A 19,076-nucleotide genomic window follows, 5' to 3' on the forward strand; every position below is an offset into this window, starting at 1 on the left:
TTTTCTGAGAAAATATTTATACAAAATATTTCTCCTAATAAACCCAGTTGTAAAGGATTTTCATCACAAAAATAACCTAGGAAAGTTTTCAAAGAAAAAGCTATAATTTTGAAATATAATTAAGCTTGTTGTTGTACTGTGAAGTATTTCTCTAATCGTAATTGGAAGTTAATATGTTTTGACCGTCGAATGGTATCATGTTTTTAACTTTCTGTTAACCGTACTTGCATCATGTTTTTATGTTAATTTGGATCATAAAATATTTAATATGAATTAAATGTATGGTATTGTTCAGATTTTAATTACCAATAAATTCAAATGTTTTTATAGTAACTGCTTTTGTTAAAGAAAAATGATCGTATGTTGTATGATTTTAAATCAATTATAAAATAATATTTTTTTTAATAGGTTTAGTGGCACAAAAGTAATATTTCAAGGAGAAATAGGAGTAAAATATATCAATGATTTTGAATTAATAATATTGATGTATAAATCTTTGGTGTATTATAGTAAGTTGAGTATTAAATAAGAGCATTGGTTATTTTATAGTTAGAGAAATATAAGGTAATTGATTAGTGTATAGTTAGAGAAATATAAGGTGAGACCAAAAAAATAGTTAAGTTTAGTGAATAGGTCAAATAACCTTTCATAAATAGATTTTTTGAGACTCCTTCCTTTTTAATAGTATAGATTGTCTATCTCCTTAAAATACTATTCACCTTTCGTTTTAGTCTATATAATTATATATGTCTTGAAACTGCATGAATAACTTTTTATATATTATATTTTAGTACTTATCGTTATGTTTTCTTAAAACTATTTCGATTAAAAATATATTATTAACATTGTTTATACTATTTATAGTTATATTTGACTACATATTATTATATTTTTAAAAATTATTTTATTTTAATATCTGTCAAATAGTATGTTTATTGATTTTGAAAGTTTAATAATTATATTTAATTACTGATAATATTGAGGACAGAAATATAATATATGATAAAATTTAAGAAATATTTAAAGATCACGATTGGAGAACTATCTTCTTCTTTTTTGAGTTTCTTTCTTTAATTAAGAGTGTCTCTTAAAGAAAATAAGGGGCTAGTTGGAAATGATCTTAGGTGATTGGGCACATAATTATTTCGAACGAAAAGCTTATAAATGGGTGGTCAGTATAATACTAAAAGCTTATAAATGGGTGGCCACTTTGAAAGTTTATTTCTCGTCGGAGTCCAAGTGGCGCTAGATGACTTTTGTTTCCCGATGTAGACTTGACCATACTCCTATATCAAATGCTTTTTCACTTCTTTTTTGTTCAATTAATGTTTTCGGGTGAAAAAAAGAGCAAAATCTTTTGTCTACTAATTTGGTGATATAAAGGTAATCAATTTGATGCACACTACTAACAAAAAGAGTTATTTTTTAGTTGTAGTTTGATGATTTAAAGTCTGTAGATTAATATTAAAGCTAAAATCAGTTCATACAGCTCAACCAATCACCCACACTATAATTTTTAATGAAAATAGATGGTTATTATCTAAATATATAGATTGTTTATCACATATTTCTTTCAATTCTGTTTTTGCTGAATTTTAATTGGATTTCATATGTCTCATGAACGATAAAATAGATCCAATGAGATATCAAATGGAATATGAACTAGTTATTCTGTCATGCATTACTGGCGACATAACTTTTTGTGTGTGTCGGATCGGCATTTGTCATAGGATCTTATTTAGTACCTTTTTCTTACGAATTACAGACGTAATTAACTGAGAATATGGGTACGAAATAAGATTCAATTTTATTTTATTTTGCTAAAAATATCTTATGAATTTGTATCAAAACATTTTTTTTGACTGAAAACATTAATTATGTTGATAAACATTTCACGTTATTTATTTATGTTTCTGATGTTTTGGCATTCATTTATTTCTGGTAATGCGTTCATATTTTCAGTAGTCATTGTAAAGTTGAAAAAAACAATTGAGTGACCGAAGGTGAACTAACTATTTACACAGTCGTTTTTCATTTATTAGGAGTGTATTTAACTGAAGTTTGACATGGTTTGTATTAAAATGATAAATCTACTATTATTCAAACATAGATTTAAAAAACATTTTAAAATATAGTGTTATAGAACTTATCATTTCATAAAACACTTTGAAATCCATTGTTCTTGAAAAAAGTTTAAATTGAATATTTTTAAGTACTTTAAGTGTTTCTATAATGTTTTTTTAATTATAACAATAAAAATTCAGATCTCATAATTTTAGATGATATTCTAGAATTATTCAACAAAAATTACATTAAATTCTCAGATTCACTTACAATTATCTAAAAACTCATTAAAAATTACACCATTTCAGATTTCCAATTCAATAAAACCTCCATAATTTTTAAGAATTTAAACTTAATTATACTCAGTGCCGACTTGTGTCTTGTGCACAAAGCACATTTGAAGAGGATCCACCAAAAGTTAAAAGAAAATTTAGTTAAAATTTAGGGTTGAATTTTGTCAAATTAGGATCTTATTTTGCAAATTATTTATTTTTTTCTCTTGAAAAGTTCTGATGATACCCCTTTAAAAACATCATGTTAGTAGTTAAGTATCTCAATTAAAAGACTCATGACATACATGATCTGTTATTATTATTATTATTATTATTATTATTATTATTATTATTATTATTATTATTATTATTATTTTTGATGATCCAAGTATTCAAATATTTTATGGAGTCTGAGTAGCACCTGACCCGCCAAAGATATCTCGAAAGACCACCGATTTCACTCCATATTAATTGACTGTAGTCAGACGTCGCGGAGTTAATAATTTCATATTAGAGGAAAATCGATCCCTGGCTTGAACCAACGAAACATTCTTTCTCTAGCCGAGACCATTATTATTTTTGATGTGGTTCATCTGTTATTATTTTTGGCCATCTGTTATTATTTTGGGTGAATAGATAACATAAATTGCATTCTATATCCAAAAAAGCCAAATTTCCTCTTTTTTTCTTACTACCTTTCCCTTTTATCTACAAAACTAATTTCCTTTTTATGTTTATTACACAAATATGCCAACAAATAATCATTCAAAAATATAAAACGGTGATGTATGGTTTGGGGAAAATATTAATATAATTAGAAAAAAAAGAAACTAAATAAATAGAGTGTACGATGGATGGAGAAGTTTATATATTACAAAATATGAATAATAAATAATTGATCGGCATGCAAGCTTTGTCAGACTTGACAATTTGTTTTTTGCTCTTCTTTTTATTTTCACCGACAATTTTTTTTACTTTCATGTCTCGTCTATTTATTTTTCCTACGATTTTTTTTTCCTTTCTATTTGGTGACACTTTTTTTTTAACTATTTTGTTGGCACTTTGATGATTTCGTTTTAACTCATTTGGATGTCTCCTATCCATAGCACTAAGGTTGTGACCAGTAATTTACAGAGTAAAAGAAAAGTATATCAAAAGTGAAAATGAGGGAGAAATATAAAATATGGTAAAGAGAGGAAAAAAGAAAAAATTAGTTTTACTAGATAGTAACTAGAGTAATTTAGAGAGAAAACAATTCTACTTGATTAGCAAATAAAAGTAATAATCTCCACCTCTTTTATTTACTCTTACAATGCTAACCAGTCATATTCTATATGTAAAAACAGACTATTGATTATAATTCAGATTCTTAAATTATTTTCATTTTCAACCACGACCCTTGATTTTTTTTTGACAAGGGCGACACTAGTTTTTTTACACTAAAATAATTTTATCATTATATTTTAAAATTGAAATTTACTATTAGAATTTAATATGTTCAATAAATATTTATTATGTAAGTATATATTATAATAAAATATATTTTATTTTACTCTTTTTATTGTATTTATCTTAGATATTTATTTAATTTCATATTTAACTAATATAATAACTGAATAATATTTAGTGGTGTAAATATGTATCACACTTTGATGTAGTACTATAACTTTACTAGAAAAAATTTAGTGTAAAACTAAACTAAAACGGTGTTTTACTGTTAGATTGGAGACTATCCGAAAATGATACATAATCACTCTTTTCTTATAAATATATACACATTTATAGAGTTGTATTTCCTAAAACATGCAAAATAACCTAATTTTCTCTGAAAATTCTTAATTAAAAATATCATGATTTTTAGTGTTGGGCTAAAAAAATTTTAGCGCAAAACTAAACTAAAATGGTGTTTTAGTGTTAGATTGGGGACCACCCGAAAATGATTCATAATCACTCTTATTCACATTTGTAGAGTTGTATTTCCTAAAACATGTAGAATAACCTAATTTTCTCCTAAAACTCATAATTAAAAATATCATGATCATGGTGCTGCAAGAAGTCACAAACAATAATATTCTCTTAAGGACCTTAGACTATCTACAATGGCCAATTTAACACTTTTTTACCAAAAAATAATAATATTCTCTTACCAAGTGTTTACTATTAATTAGTATCAACTCAAAGGTAATCGCAAAGCGTACGAATAATTGCTCTTCTGATAAACCTTAGATATCTTTTAATATGTCAAGACTGAAGAAATCAAAGTATGAAATGGGTTTTGTTTAGAATAACAAAAAAAAACCTACTAGACTGAATGTACTGTAGTGATTATAACGTAACGTAGGTTACAACCAAAAAAGGTCCTGTGATTATAAAGTCAGATTTTTAAGCTGCTGCAAGATGTAAATTTATGGTACCAAAAAGAGTATATCGTATCTCATAAACAAAATTAGTAACCTAAGACAAGTGGATTCATAACGTCTGTGCGAAGTAATTAACTAGGAATACTATTTTTTGGCGCTTCCGTTATATTAAACACACAAATTCTGAAAGGTATTAGCGATTTATTTACTTATCAAGTAAGTGATATTCTTTACTTTAAAAACAGTGGAAAAAAAAACAGTGAAAATAAAACGTTAATATATAACAGTTTTAGATTTACTGGGATCTGAAGTTAAGTATATGGAAACAAACATCAAGTCTCTTTGCCAAAAAATTGTTTGATGGATCTTGATGTCATATGAGATGAGTTTAATGTTTAAAACAAACAAAAAAAAAACAGACTCACATATATATATTACAGTTTTTGAAATTCGCAAATTAGTGAAACCAAATCAAAAAGTCTCCTAATAAAATAATCTATTTGATCGGATACGTTAAATACTACAAACTAAGAGTAGACTTTCTTGTTGTTGTATACATCATCGTTCAACAGAAAACTTACATGTTAGACAATTATACATGGAGAATCGACAGTTCAGCTTACAACATATATGAGTTTCCGAGAAGTAGCATTTTATAATTGTCTTTATCTGAAAATTATTAGATAATTTGTATAAAGGATGATAATAAATAGTGTTCAACTTTAATATACACAGAAATAAATTAACACAGCAAACTAATATTGTATAACTTGAATTTTAAGAAAATGATATTCGTCCGATGATTTTGTTCTAAGCTCATAAAGTATAGATGTTTCTTTTCACACAACATGCAATTTAATAAAGAGATCTCTTTAATAAACGTATACAACTCATCCTGTTCGTTGAGTAGCAGAGAAATACTTGTCTTGTTAGCACAAGCAAGAGCGTATCAGAGAATCATATCACTTAGATTTTATAACTTGTACGGCTTAATAACAGATGTCATATCATAAATGTTAAAATAAGTGACATAAGATTCCGAAAGATTCTTCTAAATACTTTAAACTAAGAATCCATTTGATTATATCAGGAATATTTTATATGTACGTAGGCAGGGGCATCTCCATGAAAATAAATAAATTTTAAAATCTGCCACATATAACTTTTCAAATATCCAAATACTTTATTTAAGAAATGTCGGAATTGAACACTTATGATGAATTTTTAAATAAGACTTCCCGAAAATGCAATTCTAAAATATATAGATAGTCTCCACCTAAGATGAATAAATGGTGGTCAGAAGTAGATATGCGTAATGTTTGTCCAATAAAAAGAGAGATTTAAGATCTGATTAAGAATTTAAGATGGTTAATTAGATTTTTAATTGGTAAGTAGCTTTCATGGGGTTTAAACGCGATTAGGTGGCTGAAAATAGTCTTTAGGTGGAGATGAGAAGAATAGACAATCAGCTGACTTTTCTGACTACTAATTAGGTTACGTAATTTTTATCTATTTACTAACCCTTGGCGTTAAAAGTACTTTGTGTTGTGAGAATATCGGCGAACAAATCAAGCGGACTATATATGTAGCGGAAAGTACAATAACATAAGGATTTTATTTAATCTTTGAATGCATAAAATCAATGTTTTTTTTTCAAATTCGTTGAGATTTTTATAGATTTACCAAAACAAGAAACAAGTAGAAAATTCATAATTTTATTAATCAAATGATAAAATTCAGTACAAACTTAAGAATAAAAGAATATATATATAAAACATAAAATTTTAAAACAATAAAAATAATTATTTAAATTTAATATAACTAATCAAATAAATAATAAGATATTTGAAATATTTATCTGTATCATTTTTTCGGATCGGAGAAGATTCGTCTTCGAATCTTGTTCTACGCTAGATATTCTTTCTCTATAACTAGTGATGTCAACCGAGAACCTGGACCGCGGGACAGGTCCGTTAAGGCTTGGGGCGGGGCGGGTTTGGGCCCATGTTTTGATATCCCGCAATGTTGCGGGCCTCGCGGGAAAGGAACTGTGCGGTATGGGCTTTATGCGGGATGGCCCAATCGAACCCGCGGTAACCCTAAAGTCCCGCAACATCTTCTCTTCTCATTTCGTCAGCCACCTTTAGAACATAAGAGAGAGAGAGAGAGTGACTGATTGAGAGAGAGGAAGACGAGTCGCCACCGTTAGAAATGGAGCTCCGGCGACGGCGATAAGCTCCGGTACTCGTACCTCGGGTTCTAAACTTCACAGATCAAACTCCTGTCTCGGGAGATAAGTTCTTGACTTAAACTCTCCGCGAACTCCTTTTCCACCGTAGACCGGCGATGGTTTCTTCAGCGACGGCGACCGCATGCATGTCACAGGTAAAGAAAGATCTATGTAGTTACTGTATATTTTTTCTTTTTTGGAGTTCTAACAGTTTTACTCGTTTTCAGGTGGGTGAAGACGTAAAGTGGGCACTCTGCTTCGATTCACTACCGGTTCGAGTTCCATAAGATGCATGCAAGATCCGAATATATGTAAGACTCTCTAAGACTCCTCCTTCCTCAAGAAAAAGATCGAAGCTCATAGTTGTTGTTTGAAATAGAGATTCGCTTTGTTTACTTGTTTGAAATAGAGATTCGCTTTGTTACTTGTTTGAAATAGAAATTCGGTTTGTTACTTGCAACTATATAGTTCTGACTTCTGCGGATCTTCGCCGTGTAGCTAATGAAAAATCATTCAAAAGAGTGAAGACTGATTGTTCGTTGGCTACAGGGCAAGATCCGCATTGAAGTTAAAACAACTTGAAATTATATGGTTGCTTGTTGCATGTTGTTTCAATTGTCTGTCCTGGTTCGCTTGAAGTTTAGTGATTCAGTTTCTGATATCTCTTTTATTTTTGTAGGTGAACAAGGATGAGGCTGGTTATGACGGTGAAAGCGGTGTAGGCTCAACACGATATAGCTGGTTATGGTGTTGACTTAATGTATGTGTTGAGCACACACCTGCTTTCCTGTTATAACCAGCCGCTGTCTTGCTTGTTTAAGAAAACCATATACTAATGAGAACTAAAAGCATGGTAAGTCTTTAGTTTGTACTCATGTTCTTAAATCTTAATCTTACATCAACATCAAGTCTCTGATATGTTTTTTTTTTGGTTGGTTGCTTCGATTCACTACCGGTTCGAGTTAGAGTTACAAAGCGACCGTTCGAGTTACAAAGCGACTTCTGAGGGTATGATTCACTTCCCTTCTTCCTCGTTGTTAACTGATAAGTAGTGTTGTCATAGAAGAGATTACTTGTTTTGACTAGTTCAGCGGATTTTAGCTGCGTAGCTAATGAAAAATCATTCAAAGGAATGAAGGGTGATTGTTCATTGGCTACGCTGCTGAATCCGCTGCGAAGTTAAGACAAGACTCTCTATGTGTATCTGATGTTTCTCGTGTTCATAAGTTATGTAATCATGTCTCTGATGTTTAGTTGTCTCTGATCTCTCTTTTGGTTTTGATTGTTTTCTTTGTCGACCTGTTGGAGTCTTGGTGAACAAGGAGGAGGCAGGACCTCAGGTCATGGACCAGCCTTTCATTCCGTGAAACTATCTTCAGGACCTCAGGTTAGTCACTTAGCAATAAGATATTGTGAAAAGAAGCTGATGTAGATTAGAAGTTAGAGCTCGCTAAGTTGATTGGAGAACTCGTTGTCTTGCTTAGAAATAGGAAGAATTGATATGAATGTTTAAGCTGCTTGTCCTCAAGCAATTTTAAAGTTTCATACTCTAAGTATAAAATTTAATTGCAATATTTGTGGTTTAAAAAAAAAATAAAAAAACCCTAAGACCACTAACCCACGTATCTTTTCTTAGGGCACGAAGCCGTAACTTAGTTAGAAACTTAGAATTATCGGAAAAAAAAACCGTGAGAGCTGAGAGCCTGAGAGACGATATGGGATCAAGAGGCGAATCAGACGATCAGTTGACGTATGATACTAACTACACGCCACCGGCTACGTTGGATTTTGAGACTCAACAACTCATTGCTAGACTTGGTGCAGCTGCTGAGATCGGTAGTCAACCCCGTGATGAAGAAGTTATTGCAAGAGAGAAGCAAAGCAGCAAAAGAAAGCTCATCAGTTTGGTTGATTCGGAAGAGGACTCTGATGTTGAGATCACTCCAACATCTCAAACAACAAAGCCTCGGAGACCAACCACTTTTGGAACTGCTTCGCAGAAATCCATGGTCCAATCCACACTAGAAATTGGTAGTGGCTCATCCAAGCAGGCGTGTAGTCAGAAGAAGTATGTTCCTGTGAAGTCGGTTATCCGTGGAGGGAGAAGAACCAAGGGCGTGTCTAAGGGCTCCGGTAGTCAGTCTCAGAAGAAGAAGAAGAAGAAGATGGAAGAGGAGATACCGGAGCTTGAGGATGAACTGGATGAAGAAGGGCTTGATGAGCTTGAGCTCGGGGAAGAGGAAAGGGAAGAGAGGCAACGATCAGATGTGTGGAAAGATTTTACGGTGGTCCAAAAACCCAATGGAAAGCAGAAAGCTGCTTGCAATCATTGCAAGAGGGAATATGCATGGCAGTCCCACTCGCATGGAACCAGTGGGTTGAGAAGGCATCGTATGAGATGTAAAATATATCCAAGGAATGGAGGAAGGCAGCAGCAACTCAATGTCGATGGAAGAGTTGTGTCTCGCAAGTATGATCATGCTGTGTTCAGACAACTGGTAGCTAAGACAATAGTCCAGCATGATCTACCGTACTCCTACGTGGAGTATGAAAAGGTGAGAGACACATGGAAGTATTTGAATGCTGATGTCCAAACCATATGTCGAAACACAGCGAGAGCTGATGTGTATCGCTTATATGAAAGTGAGAGAGACACGCTGAAGAGAGAATTGGCTAGTCTTCCTGGACGAGTCTCTTTCACCTCGGACTTGTGGACATCAGTGAAACGGGAAGGATATATGTGTGTGACAGCACATTACATTGATCGGAATTGGAAGTTGAATAGCAAGATCCTGACGTTTTGTGCTCTACCACCACCACATACTGGTATGAATGTTGCTATTCAGCTCCTTGATTCACTAAAAGAGTGGGGAGTTCATAAGACAGTGTTCTCGGTGACGTTAGACAATGCCACCAGTAATGACTCGATGCAAGATATTGTGAAGTCACAGCTGAATTTGGATGATGCTTTGCTGTGTGGAGGAGAGTTTTTCCATGTGAGATGTGCAGCGCACATTCTTAACCTCATAGTACAAGATGGGTTGAAGGTAATTGGAGACTCTTTGCACAAAGTAAGAGAGAGTGTTAAGTATGTAATGTCATCGGAAACACGTGAAAACTTGTTCCAGAAATGCGTTGAGGCTGCGGGTGTAGTAGAAACTGGGGGTCTACTCCTGGATGTTCCGACAAGATGGAACTCCACTTTCTTTATGCTTGAAAGAGCCATCAGGTACCGTCGAGCCTTTGCCAAGTTGGAGACATTTGATAAGAAGGGTTATAAAATGGCTCCCACTGCTGAGGAATGGACAAGAGCTGAGAATATCTGCAATTTCTTGGGTCTGTTTGCTGTAATCACGACCTTGATGTCTGGTTCGAACTATCCTACTTCAAACTTGTATTTCTATCAGGTTTTCCAGATCCATAATTGGCTTCGGATCAATGAGGAAAGCGAAGATGAGATTGTGAGATACATGGTGCCACCGATGAAAGAGAAGTTCGATAAATATTGGGATGAAGTCAGTGGTCTTTTTGCAATGGCAGCAGTCTTCGATCCAAGGTTTAAGCTTTCCATTGTCGAATGCTGCTTGGAAAAGCTTGACATGAGTACACGTGATGCAAAGCTAAAGAACTTGCGTGAGAAGCTTAGTATTTTGTTTGAGTCGTATGACAAAAAATCCAAGAATAGCTCACCGTCTACAGAGCCACGAGAGACTGTTTCGCAAAAAGCTTCTGGAGCAGGGACAATGGGACTGTTTGAGAACTACGGTGTGAGTGTTTATTAATTTTTAAACCTTTTGTTCATCTCTCTTTTCATTTCTAATTTTTTTCTAAATAACCTTCTTAGGATTTCTTTGCATTTCGCAAAGTCAGTGGGGTTGCGACTGGAAAAACACCTCTAGAAGCTTATCTTGATGAACCACCTCTGGACATTACTAATTTTCAGAGCTTGGACATCCTCGATTGGTGGAAGGATAATGCCCATCGGTATGGGGATTTGCCTGCAATGACATGTGACCTGCTAAGTATTCCAATCACAACAGTGGCTTCAGAGTCCTCTTTTAGCATTGGATCTAGAGTTCTTAACAAATACAGGAGCCGTCTTCTCCGAAAAAATGTGCAAGCTTTGATATGCACTAGAAATTGGATCAAGGGATACGAATCTTATGCACATGGTAATTAATTCACATTATTATTTCTTGTAGAGTATCATTATCCCTTAGTCCTAAGTAAATGTAATTTCTGATATTTACAGATGAAGAAATCGATGGTGATGGTGAAGAAGAGAAAGTGCCATCATTTCAGTCCATTGTCAATGGGGAAAATGAAGATGAGGAAGCTTGAATTGTTATTTTGATTTGGTGTTTTTATTTTTTACAGTCTGCTACATCTTGTTTTACTTGCTTGGTTTTGTTTTGACTGCTATTTGGTGTTTTTCTTTATTTAAAATTTGTTAAGACTAAACATCTCAGCTTCTACATGCACTATAAGTCGAGCTTGTTTGTGTGTACATGACTTCAAGAACTGATATGAATTGAAATTGACTACAAGAACAATATGAAGTTAGATATGTAGTATAAAAGCCTAAATTGTACAGCTTTAACACGTACATGAAGCGTCCTCGTCTCCTGGAGCAGCATGCAGCGTCAATACGTGTTATGGAGCAGCACACAGCGCTTAGAAGTCGATTGGTGCACCTGAAGGTTCGCAGCCCGCGGGACGACCTGAAAAGGCTTGTGCATTTCGGCGGGTCGGGCTTGGGCCGACCTTTTGGAGACCGCATCCCGCGCGGGCCTGACCCGCCTTAACCCGCAAAAGAAAAAACCCGCAGCGGTCCGGGCCGGGACGGGACGGAACAACCCGTTTGACATCACTATCTATAACTTTCTTTGATTGATCCCGCACTTGACATATCGCTGAACTATTTTTAATATTCATCGTGGTGAATATTTCTTCAATAATAGCATAGACAAACTTTTTCAAAGCCACCGTGACATGCCAAGTCTTTTTTACTTATTAACTCATTGCTGAAAGAGTAGCCAAGTGTGATACCAAATCTTCTAATGCAAATATAGACCAGTTACCTTCTTCAGAATTTGATGTTTCACTTTTTACAACAAAAAAATCCCTCGCGTCCATTTTTGTTGTTTTATCGGGACATTGTGCGTTTTTGTTGTTTTGAACGGATCTTTGCGGAATATGTACCTGGTTTCATAATTATCATGTCTTCACCAATATTGATCATATATTGGAGGACCAATAATTTTTTTGTACTTCTTGTACAAATCTTCTGTGGAATTCATCCGTAGGATAATAACTTCTGAGCAACATAGTAATCGGAGAAACATAATTAATTTGATTAAGAAACCAAAGTGCCAGTTCTGATACCGACTGATGTAACGGAAGTTACGCCAATACAAATCTTATTTAGTATTTAAATACATAAGATCGATGTTTTTTCAAATCTATTGAAATCTCTATAAATCTACCGAAAACAAAGAACAATTATTTTTTTAAATCAAATTAAAAAATACTCAATACAAACTTAAGACTAAAAAACTATATATAAAAAAGCTATAACACTCTAATTAATAACAATAGTTATCTAGATTTAATTTAATTAATAAAATAAACAATAAAATATTCATAAATATTCCAAATACTTACGTACATCGCTATATAATCCAGCTAAATATTTAAGCCCACCATATGGCGTAGGCTGTTTCCTACATCAAATATTTTTTTTATCAACTCTTATCAAGAAAACCGGAAGTAAGCAAAAAATCAAAACCTAAGTCTGAAATAAAACAGATATAGTTTAATCTAAATTTTATTAGGTTATCGTATTTATTAAATGTTTGTTTATGCTTGGTTTAAAAATTATGAATTCAAATTTTTTTGGGTATCTTTTAAAAAAATTGTGGTTTACTTTATCTTTCGTTGTTGATAGGAAACAAAAAAATAATCTCGGCGAAGTTTGGAGGAAATGGAGGCAGCACATGACTATGTGCATATGCATTTGGACATTCTTTTAGATTCGAAACATTTTTTTGGATTTTGATTTTTTTGGTATTAATGTTATATACTTCATTCAGTATTTTTTTTATTGGATTTGGTTCAGTTTTGACTAGGTTTACATCGGTTTGGACATGTCTCTTAAAAACCAATAATTACCCGAACACCCATTAGATATGGTATGCACTAGGTACTTATCGAAAATAATCATATATATATATATAATTTGGTTGGGCTTTTTAAAATTAAAACTACCTAAGTTTATCGAAAATACTCTAATTACATAAACTATAAATCATAGTCTCACGGATTTTTTTTCACTTTTACTGTAAATCTGTGCTGATCTTTGACGTCGCTATATAATTTGAGAGTGATAAAGAAAAAGGCTGGCATGTGGTGCAATTTCATCCCAACAGCTCTCCAAATCTCGAAACATTAGTAAAAAAAAGTAAAATTTATTTATTCATTCGATTAACAACTGGCACTTTTTATTTTGCTATAATATTTTGTACATGAATATATCAAGTGAAGGTGTAATACATTTCAAGGTATCAATGAAATTGTAGAGAGCGGAAACAGATTCGTTTCCTAGCAAATTTTTAATATTTTGAAACTGTCAAGGTTGGTATTGAATTGGATAACCAAGAAGAAATTATGCTATTTTTTTTTCTTTTTTCTTTTTTCTGGTCAAAATCAATGGAGTCTTTTAAGTTGGAAAAAGAAATAAAAGAAACAAGTTTTTTTGCTCTGAGCTCACGACTAGGTTTTGTTTTCGGTTCGCACAAACCCAATAAACACATCAAGAACCGGCCCGGTTAACATTCTGGTCCAATAAAATGATCCAAACCAGAACAATCCAACAAATGAAAAGCACAATCCTTGTCTCACCTAAGAAGCAATTTCCAACCGTCGATTCATTAGGCCCGGATCGCCATCCTCAGCCGTACAATGAAAACTTAATCGAACGGCTATTATTTAGTAGTCTTTTTTATAAATCTCTACATCTCTGCTTCCTCCTATTCACAATCTGAATATCTTCTTTGAATCTAGAGAAAGTTTCCAAAGAAAAATGTCAGGAAGAGGAAAGGGAGGAAAGGGATTGGGAAAAGGAGGAGCGAAGAGACACAGGAAAGTTCTGAGAGACAACATCCAAGGAATTACCAAGCCTGCGATCAGGCGTCTTGCTCGCAGAGGAGGCGTTAAGCGAATCAGCGGCTTGATCTATGAAGAAACGAGAGGAGTTCTGAAGATCTTTCTCGAGAATGTGATCAGAGACGCCGTCACTTACACCGAGCACGCGAGGAGGAAGACGGTGACGGCAATGGATGTGGTTTATGCTTTGAAGAGACAAGGACGTACTCTCTACGGATTCGGTGGTTGAATCGTTTCCGATTTGTTGTGTTGTTGCTACTTTTATTAAGTCTTGCGGTCTAGAAATTTAGCTTTAATTGCAGTGTTGTAACGAAGTTCTTCTCTTTATCGGTTAATGGAAATATGATTAATCAGATCTCTTTCTTTCGCTGATAGAATTCAAGTTTTTATTAAATCTGATTACGATGACACGGTTATCCTCATGAATTGGAATTGTTGCTGATGTCCAGAAATTTATATTGCTTAAACTATATTGTGATATTTCGGTATTTTTTTTGGCGTGATTTTAATACCCATTTGTGAAAATTAGTAAAATAAAACTAATTTTCGGCACTTCCCTGTCCCAAGTTACTTAGCATATCACTGTGATGTTGTGTTTGAATTGAATTGCATTGTCGAAGTTTGTTTATTAGCAACATAGTTCTAAAAAAAACTTTAAAATAGCGAGAGAAAGAGAGAAACCCTAGTTGCAGAAGCTCTAGCTCCGGCCGCCGCTCCGTCGGTTTGCCGGGGGCGACCTCCATCTTCCCTTCCTTTTTTTTCTTTGCTCTCATTCTTCCCACCATCCCTTAGTTGATATGCAATCTGCTCTGTAAAGGCCGAGAAACTCCGGAGTTGCTGCGTGCTTGACGGAGGCGGTTCCCGAGCCCTTGTGGAGAGACGGCGAGACCCAAGGTGAGGCGGTGGAGAAGGGAGTCGGCGTTTAGGACTGAAGATCCAACCGGATCTGGTTTTCTCTTCTTCAGCTCTCCGGTGAATCTTCACGGCATCAGCGCGTGGTTCCGGTGAGACGCCTTCTCCACCTTAGATCTGCTACTTTGTGTAGCGGTGTGGTGGTTGGAGGAGAGGTACGACATATGGTGAGCAGAATTTTGTATCCTAGTTCTCGGGGACAACACGCGCCAAGCTTCACGATGACGGAATTGTCACCCGGAGTAGTGGGGTTGGTTGGAGACGCGTGGCGAAGCTCGGCTTTCGAGCACCGGCAGATGGGTCGCGACTCGCTCCGGTGGTCGACCTCCGCATTTCTTCAAGCCGCGATTTGGTATACTGGACGCGTGAGCTGCTGCCAAGGTCCGTCTTTCAGTCCGGTTCTTGTGACCGGTTTTTTGGCTGTGAACCCAACCGCTGGTGGTCCTAAGCTGAGTCTGATATGCGCCTTGGTGTGGATACTGTTGGTCACGGGCTGAATTCCTATCATTTGGGATTAACAGTTTGTCCTTGAATTGATCTCCAAACTTAGTTTTTGCTCTACTTGGTACTGGTTGTGGCTATCGTGGTCTATTTTAGGGAGAAACATGTCCCAAAGCCCTCAGATATACGGAGAGGAGTATGCGTCGGTTTGGCGTTGAAGTGACTGGTCAGTCTAATTCTTCCGATCTCTAATCCAGTTGCAAAGTTCTCCAATAGAAAACCTCTCTCAATAACGAGAAGAAGCTCCATTCCGGTGATGAAGCAATGGCCGAGCCTAAAAGACAAATCAATAGAGTCATTTGCTATGTGTTTGTTAGAATTCTCATTATTGGTATCTGTTGGTTTAAGGATATGTTTTGTAATTAGTGGTAGAATTTAGTGGTGTAAGAGACGGTTCATTCCGGGTTGTGGGATGTTCTTGTTCTCGTAGTGGTGAAAAATGCAACATCGGATTGATTCGGGTAGCGTAGGATCCTTCTAAGTGTTCCTAGGTGATACTAGATTCCGGTGTTGTATGTGGGGTGAAAATCTTGTGAGGTTGTAATCCTGTTACCATGATTTGGATAATGAAAAGTTGAAGTTGAGCAAAAAAAAAAAAAAAAAACAAAAAGAAAAATCCAAAATTTTCGTTTTATAGTACTGTGAAATTGAACCGCGAAGCTAAAATTTTAAGTTGTTTTGTTAGGCGGCAAACTTCTAGAGAGTCTGAAATTTTCAGATGTTTTAAGAAAACCCACAAATTAAGGACCGCACGCCACATCATCAATCCAGGATAAAACTTTGCAAACGATGCATAAACCGTTAGATCATAATCAGATAATCAAATGTCAGTATAACTTTGAAAAATAAGGAAAAAGAAAGGGCCCTACCGGATTCGAACCGGTGACCTATTGATCTGCAGTCAATTGCTCTACCACTGAGCTAAGGACCCCTCTTGTTTAACTATTGGATATAGAAATATATTAATAAATATACAAGATGTTCAAATTATGATCCAAGAATCATTATTATTGATAATGCAAGTAGAGTCATGTGGTGTTCAAAAAAAAAAGCAAGTAGTCATATAACCACAATAACGTATTTTCGATTCCAAAACATACATTTATAGATTGTAACAAAAAAAAAGTATTAAGGTAGAGACTCGAGACACTGTAGTTTCTACATTGGATTAAGCTAGAAACGCAATAATTTAAACGAGCTTTCAAATGAGTCACGTAGTATCTATATGTCTGTTTCCATCCCAAAACACGATCGGATTAGAGAGACTGATGCAACGACCATAACTCCTGCGAATATCGTCGGCACGCAAAGGTCGAAAGCTGATCGCTTAACTGTTTCAGACGGCACGCACACCATCTCTCCCGGTAAATCAATTGAAATCCTCACCAAACCATTTCCTCCGTCGCAGAGATTTGAAGAAGATGACAATGTAGACACAAACGCCATCTCTGGTGCGAAAGACGCAAAACCCACCGTCAGCATTAGGAGCAATGTCCACGTGGCGGCTTGTACAATAACCTGCCAAGGCGCCGCTGAGATTTTCCTAAGAATTGGCTCCATTGGAAACGATCTGAGTGAGATTTGCCTTAAGGAAGAGGAGCAAAAGAAAGATGCGATTTCTGCGTGTGTGACAAAGAAGAGTGGGAGAGAGGACGCTTGCACGTTTAGTGAACTCCTCTTCGATTTACAGTTTTGCCATCTCTTCATCCAAAAATAATATATGTAACGAAATTTATCAATACAATCAGATATTATATTATTATAAGGTTGTGGTGTTGCTTAATTAAAATTATAAAATGGTGGCTAGTGGGTTTTATTGATGAACATCACCTAACTAACCAACGACCGAGAAATGTCCACCGCAAAACTAGTTTCAGTTTGAAGGTGTTGTGTAATGATAGTGTAGAGGACCGTGAATAGTTGGGAATTGTCCAGTCATTAGCTTTTACAATGATGATGTGTGTAACAACCAGGTGGTAGTTTTCAATTCCAGTAAAGTTTTGTGGCTTTGACTTAATCAAAATGTAAGTATGTGGCAGTAGTTTACCGAAAGTAAATGATTAACCTCTCAAGTTAGTGATGTATTAACTATTTATATTCTTGTTGACAGGTGAGGTTTAATTAGATACTAATATGAGTCTTACAAGTGAACCAATAAAGAACATCCAATTCAAACTCTCTCTCGTTAGCTTTTGTGTTTGGGCTATGGTTGAATGATATTTTTTTACAAGTTTAGCAACTGTGGCTCCCTAGAAGATCACATCTAGTTTAAAAATAGGCTAAATGAGAGTAATTTCAGGTTAAACTAATTCGAAGAATGAGAGTTAAACATAAAGAGACGATTAATCATTCCATATTCTATTACACAGTAACCAAATCATAAAGCTAAGAGAATCATAATCCATAACAAAAGAAAAAAAAAAAACTCAAAAGCGCTCAGATCTAGAATCCTAACAAGTGATTTCATTCAAGAGCTAGTAAACTTAGTAACAGCCTTAGTTCCTTCAGACACGGCGTGCTTAGCGAGCTCACCAGGAAGAACAAGTCTAACAGCTGTCTGGATCTCGCGAGAAGTAATGGTCGGCTTCTTGTTGTACCTTGCGAGTTTGGACGCTTCCTGAGCAAGCTTCTCGAAGATGTCGTTGATGAAGCTGTTCATGATCCCCATGGCCTTGCTCGAGATTCCGATGTCTGGGTGGACTTGCTTAAGAACCTTGAAGATGTAGATCTTGTACGTCTCGATGTTCTTCTTGCTGCGCTTCTTCTTCTTGTCGGTTGCGCCGATGGCTTCCTTTGGTAGCTTCTTTCCGGCCTTGGGCTTCTTCTCCGCTGGTGCTTTCTCAGCTACCTTCTCTTCCTCCACTGGCTTCTCTGCGGCGGCGGCGGCGGCGGCGGGTTTCTTCTCTGCTGGTTTCTTTCCTGCCTTTGGTGCCATCGTGAATCTCTCTCTCTTTTTCTTTGATTTTCTCGGAAAGAGATTTAGGTTTTGGGATGAAGGAACTCTGAAGCGTCTGGAGATATTAAGAAGGAAGAAAAAACACATTCTATTGGATAAGATTTATTCACGAGGATCGCTGACGTAAGACGACTATGTCCGTTGGATGGATGAGATTATATATCTAAATCAACGGCTGTTAGATATGTTAGATATGTGTTTTTTCTTTTCGGATCCCTGACCTGGACCATCGCGTTTTATCTTTGGTAAGGTGTGATATAATTATAAAGAAAATAAATAAATGCGAGTAAAACATTTATTGAGTTATTTCTAATTGATTGAAAAACGCTAACAAAACATAAAATTAACATCAAGTTTAGTATTGAAAAGAGATTAAGAAAGTTGGTTGAGAAAAGAAAGAAAGAGACGAGTATAAATGTGTCTTACTAATCAAACTACTGTTCGACGTGTATTAACACTCTAAAGAGATGAGTTGATGATCAAAGTGTATTAACACTCTAAGAGATGAGTTGATGATCAAAGTGTACTAACACTCTAAATCGTGATTATCATACTAAGATTTGATCTTCGTTTAAGACTTTCGAAATCCAAATTGTTCCAGTTTCTGCCAGACTGAA

General features: G+C 35.0%; 3 protein-coding genes and 1 non-coding gene across 4 annotated transcripts; 2 read left to right on the plus strand and 2 right to left on the minus strand.

The window, feature by feature from the left end:
• The first annotated feature begins 8,641 nt into the window (after window positions 1-8,641).
• On the plus strand, window positions 8,642-11,267 carry LOC125607149 (zinc finger BED domain-containing protein RICESLEEPER 2-like). Its single transcript, XM_048776976.1, has 3 exons — window positions 8,642-10,693; window positions 10,771-11,098; window positions 11,179-11,267. The coding sequence occupies exons 1-3, from the start codon at window positions 8,642-8,644 to the stop codon at window positions 11,265-11,267; spliced, it is 2,469 nt and encodes an 822-aa protein (XP_048632933.1).
• A 2,687-nt stretch (window positions 11,268-13,954) lies between these two features.
• LOC106438345 (histone H4) lies at window positions 13,955-14,443 on the plus strand. The gene has a single exon (XM_013879465.3). The coding sequence runs from the start codon at window positions 14,008-14,010 to the stop codon at window positions 14,317-14,319; it is 312 nt and encodes a 103-aa protein (XP_013734919.1). The 5' UTR covers window positions 13,955-14,007; the 3' UTR covers window positions 14,320-14,443.
• Window positions 14,444-16,362: 1,919 nt separating this feature from the next.
• Window positions 16,363-16,434, minus strand: TRNAC-GCA. Its single transcript has one exon. It is a non-coding gene; the product is annotated as a tRNA-Cys (tRNA).
• A 1,393-nt stretch (window positions 16,435-17,827) lies between these two features.
• LOC106438342 (histone H2B.3) lies at window positions 17,828-18,760 on the minus strand. Its single transcript, XM_013879463.3, has one exon. The coding sequence runs from the start codon at window positions 18,544-18,546 to the stop codon at window positions 17,971-17,973; it is 576 nt and encodes a 191-aa protein (XP_013734917.2). The 5' UTR covers window positions 18,547-18,760; the 3' UTR covers window positions 17,828-17,970.
• Window positions 18,761-19,076: the final 316 nt, after the last annotated feature.

Source organism: Brassica napus, chromosome A3 (assembly GCF_020379485.1).
Source record: "Brassica napus cultivar Da-Ae chromosome A3, Da-Ae, whole genome shotgun sequence".
Classification (NCBI taxonomy): domain Eukaryota; kingdom Viridiplantae; phylum Streptophyta; class Magnoliopsida; order Brassicales; family Brassicaceae; genus Brassica; species Brassica napus.